At 43.3% G+C, this 12,603-nt stretch overlaps 1 protein-coding gene across 1 annotated transcript in view; it reads left to right on the plus strand.

Moving 5' to 3' along the window:
• The window catches only part of LOC116412135 (ovostatin-like), a 64,012-nt gene that overhangs the window by 44,749 nt on the left and 6,660 nt on the right, over positions 1-12,603 (plus strand). The window contains exons 17-30 of the mRNA XM_031905757.1: positions 1,748-1,880; positions 1,968-2,031; positions 4,370-4,601; positions 5,449-5,572; positions 5,655-5,773; positions 6,277-6,328; positions 6,524-6,607; positions 7,388-7,564; positions 8,059-8,140; positions 9,679-9,832; positions 10,602-10,676; positions 11,525-11,687; positions 11,863-12,083; positions 12,333-12,548. Coding sequence (XP_031761617.1) covers positions 1,748-1,880; positions 1,968-2,031; positions 4,370-4,601; positions 5,449-5,572; positions 5,655-5,773; positions 6,277-6,328; positions 6,524-6,607; positions 7,388-7,564; positions 8,059-8,140; positions 9,679-9,832; positions 10,602-10,676; positions 11,525-11,687; positions 11,863-12,083; positions 12,333-12,548 — 1,896 coding nt within the window. The remainder of the gene's footprint in view (positions 1-1,747; positions 1,881-1,967; positions 2,032-4,369; positions 4,602-5,448; positions 5,573-5,654; positions 5,774-6,276; positions 6,329-6,523; positions 6,608-7,387; positions 7,565-8,058; positions 8,141-9,678; positions 9,833-10,601; positions 10,677-11,524; positions 11,688-11,862; positions 12,084-12,332; positions 12,549-12,603) is intronic.

Raw genomic sequence — 12,603 nt, forward strand, 5'->3', positions numbered from 1 at the left:
GCAACAGCGCTTAACTTGCCCTGACCCTCCCTTTCCACCATTCGGAATCAAGGTGGAACTTTACCCAACAGTAACCAAAACCTTCGGCTGTCGCCTGCAGCCGGCTTAGCTTAGTACTTTATAGTGTACACGGTCGAGTATGGTCGTGAGGGGGGTGGCTATGCAGCCTGGCCTTTACGGGCCGTGAGAGAGGAGTTAGGAGTGTTCCGCCCATGGGCTCCCCAACCAGGGTTTGGGATCATTTTTACCCCAGCATTACTACTCAAAGTTATACAAACATTTCAAAAGACTTTGTGTATACGTATTGTTCATATTATGCATAGTTACGTGTCCATAGTGCGGTTGTCTATCAGGCCGTGTAGTTATGGCGGGTTGGAGACCAAGCAGGGTAGCACCAGGAGGCTGTGAACGCTGGGCGACCGGGATCACGAACATCTGGATCTATGGTGGCAGGCTGTTAGGGTGCGGTGTTTCTCGAGTCGAGCCAGTGGTTCAGCTCCTGCGGCGAGGTGAAGAACAGGATGGTGCCGTTGGCTGTTACCCGGAGACGCGCTGGATAAAACATGGCGTATTGGATGTTCTCTGCCCGGAGTCTCCGCTTGGCGTCCTGGAACTTGGCTCGAAGCTTTTGCACCTCAGAGGAAAAGTCGGCGTAGATGGAGATTTTGCTGGCTTGGTATTGCAGGGTGCTCTTCTCCCTTGCCATACGCAGTATAGAGTCTCTGTCGATCGCGTTCAGTACGCGTGCCAGGAGGGGTCTCGGCGGTGCGCCTGGTGGAGGGGGTTTCGCCGGTACTCTATGTGCCCGTTCTATAGCGAAGGCTCCTGACAGTTTATTCCTGTCGAAGTTACTTAGGAGCCACGTTGTGACGAATTCCTCCGGTGTTGTGCCCTCGGCTCTCTCCGGGAAACCGACCATGCGTAAGTTGTTCCGCCTTAGCCTATTCTCCAGATCGTCGGTTTTTGCGAGGCAGCTTTGCACATCTTTGCCAAGGTTCTGCAGTGTTTGTTGTACTGGGGCGCAGGCATCTTCCAGCTCACTAAGGCGCTGCTCTGTGGCTGTGGTGCGCTCCCGCAGTCGTTGGAAGTCTTGTCTGATTATAGATAGGTCTAGCTTGATTTCATCAGTTTTGGCATTTATTAGCGTGCTACAGACCTCTTTGGTGGACTTAATTTCCGCGATCACATCCAGCAATGTAGGTGATTGCTGCTCTTGTTCCTTGCTGGCCTCTGGTACAGACTCTGGGCCTGCTCTCTGGTCGCCATCTTGTCCTTTCTTGCTGTCGCGGGAAAATTTCTCCAGCCTTGCGGCCGTTTCTGAGGTTCTTTTTTGTGCTTTATTTTGACCCATCAGGTTCCTCTGGGGTAGCACTTCCCAGTGTTTGTGGTGAGGGTCCGTGTTGGTTCGCTGGGGTATTTTTATATCAGGATATTCGGGCCCTGGAAGCGGAGCTCGTCCAAAGTGCGACTTCTCACATGGAGTTGCTGGCCACTCCCCGAACAGTGTCATCTTTACTGCTGTGATGCGACCGAACCAGGAGAGATTATATTTCCTTAAGGCTAGTAGATCCCTTTTCAGTTTTAGGAGTAAGGCTGGGTAGTTTGCTCATACTATGCATTTTTCAATGTAATTGTTGCTATGAAATACCATGGTGATATACCCCCAACACAGTGGAGAATGTGACTGTTAGCTTTGCTAAATGCCAGCGCTGGTAAGAAATACAACTTTGCTTTTCTCTTACTTTAGAGAGTTGGCCTGGTTTTGGGGACAAGCAGTAGGATAAGAAAGCCGGTAGTGTGCGGGATGGAGACAAAGCTTTCAGTGCCGAGGAAAAGTGTGATGGATTCAGTACCAGCCTTTGGAACATCTGCTTCTAATGGTAATATTCTCATTTCATTTAATTAAGGACTGACTGTGAATAACTCTTGGAAATGCTCTGAAATCATCTGATTCTTTCCTTATCCAGGCAATGTCAATACCTTGAGGCAAAACTTCTCGGAGACCTTTATGTGGCAGATGGTATCTGTTGAGTGAGTTTATCTTACATAGTAACATAGTAAGTTGGGTTGAAAAAAGACATACGCCCATCACGTTCAACCATAATGCCTATATATAACCTGCCTAACTACTAGTTGATCCAGAGGAAGGCAAAAAACCCCATCTGAAGCCTCTCTAATTTGCCGCAGAGGGGAAAAAATTCCCTCCTGACTCCAAGATGGCAATCAGACCAGTCCCTGGGGCAACTTGTACTGAGAGCTATCTCCCCTACCCCTGTATTCCCTCACTTGTACTGAGAGCTATCCCCCCTACCCCTGTATTCCCTCACTTGTACTGAGAGCTATCCCCCCTACCCCTGTATTCCCTCACTTGTACTGAGAGCTATCCCCCCTACCCCTGTATTCCCTCACTTGTACTGAGAGCTATCTCCCCTACCCCTGTATTCCCTCACTTGTACTGAGAGCTATCCCCCCTACCCCTGTATTCCCTCACTTGTACTGAGAGCTATCTCCCCTACCCCTGTATTCCCTCACTTGTACTGAGAGCTATCCCCCCTACCCCTGTATTCCCTCACTTGTACTGAGAGCTATCTCCCCTACCCCTGTATTCCCTCACTTGTACTGAGAGCTATCCCCCCTACCCCTGTATTCCCTCACTTGTACTGAGAGCTATCTCCCCTACCCCTGTATTCCCTCACTTGTACTGAGAGCTATCTCCCCTACCCCTGTATTCCCTCACTTGTACTGAGAGCTATCTCCCCTACCCCTGTATTCCCTCACTTGTACTGAGAGCTATCCCCCCTACCCCTGTATTCCCTCACTTGTACTGAGAGCTATCCCCCCTACCCCTGTATTCCCTCACTTGTACTGAGAGCTATCTCCCCTACCCCTGTATTCCCTCACTTGTACTGAGAGCTATCTCCCCTACCCCTGTATTCCCTCACTTGTACTGAGAGCTATCCCCCTACCCCTGTATTCCCTCACTTGTACTGAGAGCTATCCCCCCTACCCCTGTATTCCCTCACTTGTACTGAGAGCTATCTCCCCTACCCCTGTATTCCCTCACTTGTACTGAGAGCTATCTCCCTACCCCTGTATTCCCTCACTTGTACTGAGAGCTATCTCCCCTACCCCTGTATTCCCTCACTTGTACTGAGAGCTATCCCCCCTACCCCTGTATTCCCTCACTTGTACTGAGAGCTATCTCCCATAACCCCTGTATTCCCTCACTTGCTAAGAATCCACCCAGCCCCTTCTTAAAGCTATATAATGTATCAGCCAGTACGACTGATTCGGGGAGGGAATTCCACAACTTCACAGCTCTCACTGTAATAAATCCTTTGGGAATATTTAGATGGAACCTCCCTTCTTCTAAACGGAGTGGGTGCCCTCGTGTCCGTTGGAAGGACCTACTGGTAAATAAAACATTAGAGCACTGGAGACCAAAACTGAACAGCATATTCTAGATGGGGCCTTACCAGCGCTCTGTAAAGGGGAAGAATAACCCCTCCTCCCGTGAATCTATACCCCTTTTAATACAGCTCAAAACCTTGTTTGTCCTTGCAGCTGCTGCCTGGCATTGCTTGCTACAGCCAAGTTTATTATCTACAAGGACTCCAAGGTCCTTCTCCATTATGGATTTGCCTAGTGCAGTCCCATTAAGGGTATAAGTGGGGGCATATTTTTACATCCCAGGTGCATGACCTTACATTTATCCACATTAAATCTCATCTGCCACTTAGCTGCCCAGATTGCCAGTTGGTCAAGATCCTGCTGCAGGGATGTCACATCCTGGATAGAATTGACTGGTCTGCAGAGTTTTGTGTCATCTGCAAACACTGATACATTACTCATAATACCCTCCCCTAAGTCATTTATGAACAAGTTAAACAAAAGTGGACCCAGTACAGAACCCTGAGGGACCCCACTGAGAATGTTTAATGTTTAGTCACGCCATTAATGGGGAAACTTTTAACTTCTCCTACATGGTCTGTCATAAATTTACAATGGCAGAACAAGGCCAGAAAAGCTCCCAAATTGAACAATATTTTGGACCCCCCTCCACCCCAGTTTCATGAGCATCTCTCCTACCCTTTGGTGGTGTCATCTGTGTTTTGATGAAAGTTAACTAGAACCTCCTTTTTTAAACTGGAGACTTGAAAAAACAAAATCACCCCATAGCTGTCCTGCAAGATGCCTATTCTGTGTCCCACTGACCATATCACTGCATTCCACACCCTGGATCACACCCTTTTTCTACACACCTCTTTCTACTGGTGTCTGAATACATCTAGTCAAACATACTGTACCTACTCCTTCACTTAGAAAGATGAATATGAAGCTTTAGATAATCCCTTCATCTCTCCATTAGTTCATACGGCCAAAGTACAATAACTGGAACAGTGCCAGACACCATCACCAAGTGGCAAGGCTCCATGTTCTGTGTGTCTGAGAATGAAGGCTTTGGGATGACCAAATACTCGGCCAACTTCACTTCATTCCTGCCCTTCTTTGTGGAACTCTCTTTACCTTATTCCCTAACCAGAGAGGAGATCCTAATGATGAACGCATTTGTCTCCAACTATTTGAAGGAATGTGTCAAGGTACTGAATTATTTACTGGGTCTTTTCAAAATGTCCTGACTGGGACAATAATGTTTTACAGTAGGTGGTCATAACCAGGGTCGGACTGGGCAGCCGGGACACTGGGAAAAATCCTGGTGGGCCCCGGCAGCCCAGACCCGTCCCTTACCTGCGATCCCGCTACCCGACAGCTCCTCCCCTGATGCGTTAAAATTTATGCGTGGGGAGCTCTGCAAGGGGGGTTAGGGGGCCCCTACGGGGGGGGCGGTGCGGTGTGGGCACCTGCAGGGCCCCTGGGGCGGGAGCCCCGCTGGGCCCATCACCCCCACAGTCTGACCCTGTACTCTTGTACAATGCCAACAGACGCACAATTGAGGCCTCTAATTTGCTGTAGCAGAACGTTCCTGTGCCTATTGTCTCTTTTCGGGAAAAGATCTCTCTTTCTAGAGTGTGTGGTGGTAGAAAAAAAAAAGCATTAGTGGGTGATTGTCATGGTGCAAGCCTGGGGCTTTTGATGCAACCTACTGTGGGCATCATAAAATTACCATCGCATTCAGGGTGGCAGTAGCTCTGCGGTTTCCCCGCGTCAACCGCTACTATTAGCGCATTCATCAGAAGGAGCAATGTTGCTGAGTGCAACTATGCGGAACTGCAAAGAACCCTTAATGAATAGCCCTAGAATGTGTAACCCATTGTAGTTCAAACATGCTTGCAGCCATAATAAGGCTTATATGTCCATCCCTGTGTTTGTACTGACTGCCTATCTGCCCTTCTCCTAGCCCAGATATCTCCTGACTATGAATCTCCTCAGATCTAAGCTTCGGTCGTGTCTTGGCTGATCACAGCGGTTTTGTTTCTGTGTTACCAGGTCAATGTGACATTAAAGCCCTCGGCCGATTTCCAAGCAGTACCCCAGAATGTCGTGCAGGACAAATGTATTTGCTCAGGAAGCAGAGGCTCTTACTCATGGAACATTATTGCTTTATCACTAGGTGCAAATCTTTCCAAGTTCACTATGTCCTGCTGTATTATCCTAACAGACCCCACTAAAACATTCTCCCATTTTTTTTGCAGGTGAGATCAGTTTTACTGTTTCAGCAGAGACCACTCACATTGGAGCCTCATGTGATGGACCTTTTGACCCATCCCAGCCAACTCGCAAGGACACCGTGATACAAACCATTCTTGTGGAGGTGATTATAAACCCTGGATTTTAACTTGTAGGCCATATTCTAGAGCAGGGGGCCCCAACCTTTTACACATATGAGCCACATTCAAATGGAAAAAGTGTTGGTAAGCAACACAAGCAGGAAAAAAAAGGTTCTGGGGATGCCAAATAAGATTCATGGTTGGCTATTGGGTAGCCCCTGTGTGGTTTTGCAGCCTACAGGAGCCTCCAGAAAAAAACCTACCTGCTTTTGAAGCCACTGGGAGAACCATCCAAGGGGTTGGTGTGTAACATGTTGCCCCGGAGCCATTGCTTGGGGAACACTGTTCTAAAGAGCTGGGGAGGAGGGCCATGTATTGTTGTTGTGGTGGAACACCCAGCCCCCCCTGAGAACTTTAGCTGAATGCTCAGACTGAAAGTTATGATTCACCAAAAATCTTTAAATTTAAATTTAAAAAGAATGAGACTGAATGTAATATAAATAATATATTATGTGAATGTGTCACATGTATTTGTACTATTTTGAAGCCGGAGGGCATAAGAAAAGAAGATACCTCTAGCAACCTTGTATGTGTTGAAGGTAAGTCTAATGATGCAGTTATGTCTATTGGGCGGCCAGGCTCTTGTATTTCCAGACTTTAGATTCATGTCAATGACCTGTATAACAGCACTGATCAGTTTTGCAAAGCATTTGAGGTTACATATCGATTGTAGATAGAAACCTGTCCTACGTTCTACATTGAGAGTGTTGATTATTTTTTTTTCTCATTTTAAGACTCCAACTTTGAGCTGCCAATCAACATAACCCTTCCAAAGAACATGGTACAAGGTTCTGCTGCTGCATTTGTCACACTTGTGGGTAAGACTTTCCATCCTTAGGCATGCTGAGTACAACATATGGAGGTCTCCCCTAAGAAATGTCAGACTGGTTCATGTTACCTTCTAAATTTATTTTTGATAGGCCACACATCAGTGCAAATATTCTTTTTCAATGTAGTTTCTGTGAAGGCTATGTACACTATAGAAATCTTGTGCAAAACTGAATGGCAGATAATGATTTTGAGCCTAGAAATATTGAAGGAGGTCTTAGAACTGAAGGAGTAGGGAATATGAAAAAGGACCTAATGCTGAAGGGGAAAAGCTGTGGGAGGATTAAGATAGTCCTAGAACAGAAGGGCAGAAGGCAGACTATGGAGGTCTGTGGTTTAATAGAATAGGTCTCTGATCTGACAGGACTGGGGAGGACAGAATAAAGTGTATAGAAGACGCAGACAAATCTTGCAGTATTTGAGCACTGACTGCCTGCTTGGCATAAAGAGGGCTATTATTTTATGTAGACCATCTATATCACCATGTATATCAAGATCAGGTTTTGGGATTAAGATATAAAGCATGTTAGCACTGATGTTTTGATCTTCACAGTTTAATTGATGCGTTGATTTGTTATTTACAATTTACCATACACACCTGAAAAGCCATCCAACTGCTCCACTTGTGGGCTGATATCCGCTTCCCAGATGTCCATGGGGGAATAATTAATAAACTTGCCAACTGTGGATGTCTGGTAACCTGATCCTTACCAGCAGATTGGGAATGCCATAAATAAAGATCTCAAGATTCTTGATTATATTTTTTACAGGTGATGTTCTAGGTCTACCACTGAGCAATCTACAGAACCTGCTGCAGATGCCCTATGGGTGTGGTGAACAGAACCTTGCTCGTATGGCCCCCATTCCTTACGTGCTGGAATATCTCAACGGCACAAATCAGCTTACGGATGAATTACTCCAGATAGCAATTCAGTACTTAAATGAAGGTAAGCAGGGTGGCTCTACAGTTAAAAACAAAACATGGAAATCTAGAACACCTTACATGATCACAAGCTATAAACACAAGATCCTGTTCGACATATAAACAAACATGGTGCTGGATCTCAATCCTACACAGACCTATACAGGTCTATTTATTGGAACCTCTGGTCATCTCCCTAATCCACAGACCCTTACGGCTGACCCGATCTGCAGGTATCCAACCTGCTGCAGAATTATGCTAGGAACAACATATTCAGTTGTCTTGACTGATGCCATGGCATTAAACTATTAGAGAGATATTTAACCAGAAGGGTTTGTTTGTACTGTGTCTATATTGAAACAATACAGGCTTGTCCAGAGATTCCACCCAGATGCAGAAGATCTAGAATATCTTTAATATAATTGGTAACACGAGAATATTTGGTGCCCATTTCAACAAATTCAAATAGAAATTTGAGAGGAACTTGCTTAACCCTGTTTCCCTCCTTTCATATTAAAGGATATTACCGACAGCTACGATACAAATTGCCATCTGGCGCATATGATGCATTTTGGGGCTCAACTTCACATGGAAGTTCCTGGTAAGGGATTTGTGTAACTAGAACAGCTGAGCAAAAATGAGTATGGGACCTGTTACCTGGGTTCTTTCCGTAACTTGGATCTCCATACCTTTTTAAATTATTTTTTAGTAGACATTAAATAAACCCAATAGGGCTGTTCTGCCCCCAATAAGGGGTAATTATATCTTAGTTGGGATCAAGTACAGGTACTGTTTTATTATTACAGAGAAAGGGGAATCATTTAACCATTAAATAAACCCAATAGGGCTGTTCTGCCCCCAATAAGGGGTAATTATATCTTAGTTGGGATCAAGTACAGGTATTGTTTTATTATTACAGAGAAAAGGGAATCATTTAACCATTAAATAAACCCAATAGGGCTGTTCTGCCCCCAATAAGGGGTAATTATATCTTAGTTGGGATCAAATACAGGTACTGTTTTATTATTACAGAGAAAAGGGAATCATTTAACCATGAAATAAACCCAATAGGGCTGTTCTGCCCCCAATAAGGGGTAATTATATCTTAGTTGGGATCAAGTACAGGTACTGTTTTATTATTACAGAGAAAAGGGAATCATTTAACCATTAAATAAACCCAATAGGGCTGTTCTGCCCCAATAAGGGGTAATTATATCTTAGTTGGGATCAAGTACAGGTACTGTTTTATTATTACAGAGAAAAGGGAATCATTTAACCATGAAATAAACCCAATAGGGCTGTTCTGCCCCAATAAGGGGTAATTATATCTTAGTTGGGATCAAGTTACAGGTACTGTTTTATTATTACAGAGAAAAGGGAATCATTTAACCATTAAATAAACCCAATAGGACTGTTCTGCCCCCAATAAGGGGTAATTATATCTTAGTTGGGATCAAGTACAGGTACTGTTTTATTATTACAGAGAAAAGGGAATCATTTAACCATTAAATAAACCCAATAGGGCTGTTCTGCCCCAATAAGGGGTAATTATATCTTAGTTGGGATCAAGTACAGGTACTGTTTTATTATTACAGAGAAAAGGGAATCATTTAACCATTAAATAAACCCAATAGGGCTGTTCTGCCCCATAAGGGGTAATTATATCTTAGTTGGGATCAAGTACAGGTACTGTTTTATTATTACAGAGAAAAGGGAATCATTTAACCATTAAATAAACCCAATAGGGCTGTTCTGCCCCAATAAGGGGTAATTATATCTTAGTTGGGATCAAGTACAGGTACTGTTTTATTATTACAGAGAAAAGGGAATCATTTAACCATGAAATAAACCCAATAGGGCTGTTCTGCCCCAATAAGGGGTAATTATATCTTAGGTGGGATCAAGTACAGGTACCTTTTTATTATGGAGAAAAAGGAAATGTATTTTTTAAAAATCTGAATTATTTCATTAAAGTGTATGGGATATGGCCTTCCATAACTTTCTGGATAATGGGTTTCTGGAAAATGGGCCTTATACCTGTAGTTAAAATGTGAAACATGAAGGCCCTTCTGGTTCCATTTGAACACCATATTTTACTAAGAAGTTATTTAAAGAGTAATTTCAGAAAATAACTTTCAGGCTATCGGCATACACCTTCAAAACATTTGAAAAAGCCAAGAAATATATTTATATTGATGAGAAAATCCAGCAACAGGCCTTGATTTCCCTGCAAACGTCCCAGAAGCTGGAGAACGGCTGCTTTAAGCTCCAGGGAAACCTGTTTATGGGGCAGGTGAGTGTTGGGCACGTGGGTCTTAAATGGGTCTCAGTTTGGTGACAGCAGTGTAAATACCCCAGGGCAAAGGTTTGATTGGCTGAACTGTTGGCGGCTAACTAAGAGGCCCATTTACTAAGGTTTTTTGAGAAGTTCAAATTTATGTTTTGTTTTTTGTAATTCGTATGATTTTTTTCAAAAAACCCCACAAACCTTCAAAATTTATAAAACTTTGTGGCTTTTTTAGACTAACAAAAAAAGCTCGCCGGGTTTAAGCTGCCAAGAACCATTGGGTCCTATGGAGGCATTTAATACTCAGATTTTGAGTATTTTTATTTTTAAAAAAGCAGAAAAAAATAGGATATTCCGTGACAGCCTGTCACTGACACACATTCAAGGGGAAGTTAAACACATTGATTTCTTTTTCACACACGTTCAAGGGGAGCTTAAACACATTATTGCTGTAGGATTTCCTGACTGGAACATATAGAAGACCCATGAACGTCTGTTTAAATTTCAAGATTTTTTGTTTTTAAGAAACCGCAATATATTGTAGAAACTTTTGTAAAACTGTTGCCAGAATTCAAACATTTCAAATACATCATTGACTAATTTTTATATTTTTTTAATCAAAACTCGCAGGTCGATTTTTTTGCACATAATAGTTTAGTGGCCATTTAGCTGCTAAATTCAGACTATAACTGTAACCGCCCGTTTGTAGTTGGTTGAACTACAGATATTTCCTACTTCCTGGTGTTATAACAATGTTTCTCTGCACGTTACCCAGTGTGGGCAGGAAAGGGATCTCTGCTTCACAGCCTACCTCGCCATTGCTCTTCTGGAGTCCAACTACAGCTCTGGGGTAAGTCCGCACCAAAATGTGTAGCTCTCACTGCTAAACCTTATAGGGGTTGTTCATCTTGAAATTAACTTTTACTATGATGTAGAAAGTGCTATTCTGAGACCATTTGCAATTGGTCTTCCTTTTTTATTTGTGTTTTTTGTATTTAGCTTTTTTGTTCAGCAGCTCTGCAGTTTGGAATTTAGACGGCTATCGGGTTGCTAGGGTCCAATATACCCTAACAGTGGTTTAGGAATATAAATAGAGGAGGGACTAAATAGAAAGATAAGGAATTAAAAAGTAACAATAACAATAAAACTGGAGCAATAGGGTTTTGGTTGGAAAAGCTGGAAAGAGTCGGAAGAAGGCAAATTAAAAAGACTAAATTGAAAACTTGCTTAGAATAGACCATTCTATAACATACTGAAAGTTAACCAGAACCCCTTTAAAGTGGTGGTTCACCTTTTAAGATAACTTTTAGTATGTTAAAGAAGTTTAGTTAGTATATCTTTGTTTTATTTTTCACTGCTGCCTGGCTGCCAAGGTAAACAAGACCCCAGCAACCAGATAGCTGCTGAAGTTCCAAAATGGAGAGCTGCTAGATAAAGTTAATAACTGAAAAACTACAGAATTAAGATGAAGACCAATTGCAAATTGTCTGAATGTCAATCTCATTGTCTACATCATACTAAATTTCATAATTTCACTAATTTCAAAGTGAACAACCTCTTTTAATAGCAGTTTGTGTGTGTGTGTGGGTTACATAGCATTCTACATAGAGCACTCAGACTGAATGATATAGATTCTCATTATAGACAATAGCGACAGAGAAGCATCTGTGTAGAATTAACTCTTTGCTTTTCATGTAGATGACCTTGTTGGATGATGCCCTGAGATGCTTGGAGGCTGCCATCGTCAATGCTTCCACCCTTCCCTTCAAAGCCTATTCGTTGTATGTCTTCACATTGGCTAAAAACTGGGAAATACGAAACCCTCTGCTTAATGAACTGAAAGCAAAGGCCATCTCTGAGCGTGGGTACTGTTTTAGATAAATTCTCTTTACAGGATCATGTATGCTGGTGTGTAGGTTGGCGTACATCGGTACTGTAGGTATCGGCAGCCACTTGGCATGATCATTTATGATTGCTAAAATGGTCACTAGCTTATCCGCAGTGTAACCCAACACAACCTCTACTGTCCCATTCAGGAGGCACCTTGCACTGGGAACGTGACGGTAGGCCTGGACCAGAAGGGGTTCCTTTGTTTTACCCCAATAATGCACCAGCAGAGGTGGAAATCACGGCCTACATGTTGCTCAGCATTGCAAAAGGCCCCAGTCTTACCCACGATGACTTGACCTACATGGCTGAGATATCAGTTTGGCTCATCCAGCAGCAGAATTCATATGGAGGATTCAGATCTACTCAGGTAATGGCCATGTTGGTGTTGGTCTATTTATTTCAATGCTGGTAGAGTTATGAGAAGTTTGCATGTTCCCAGGATATTCTCTTCTCTTCACCACCATTGACCAGCACTTGTTCACTAATCATCTGTAGGGGGGCATAACCTATTATGTGCACAATGCTTTGAATCTTGGCCAAATGTCACCATCCTTCAACAATAATGACTAAATATAGAAAGTGAGACTGAAGATCCTACAACTTGTCTTCACTGCAGGACACAGTCATGGCCTTGCAAGCCCTTGCTTTCTACGCTCAACTGATATTTAAACCTAATGCTCATCACAATGTGGTGCTGAGAAATGAATTTGGAGATGTTGGACAACTAACCCTGAGAGAGAACAACAGACTTGTTGTACAAACACAAGCGCTACCCAAGGCCTCTGGGAACTATAGCATTAGTGTCAATGGGACAGGATGCTGCTTGGTACAGGTAACAATATTAACTCCAGTTCTCCAGTTGCTAGTGTAGCCCTGTAGGGTAAGTG

The sequence above is a fragment of the Xenopus tropicalis genome, chromosome 7, assembly GCF_000004195.4.
Source record: "Xenopus tropicalis strain Nigerian chromosome 7, UCB_Xtro_10.0, whole genome shotgun sequence".
Lineage (NCBI taxonomy): Eukaryota > Metazoa > Chordata > Amphibia > Anura > Pipidae > Xenopus > Xenopus tropicalis.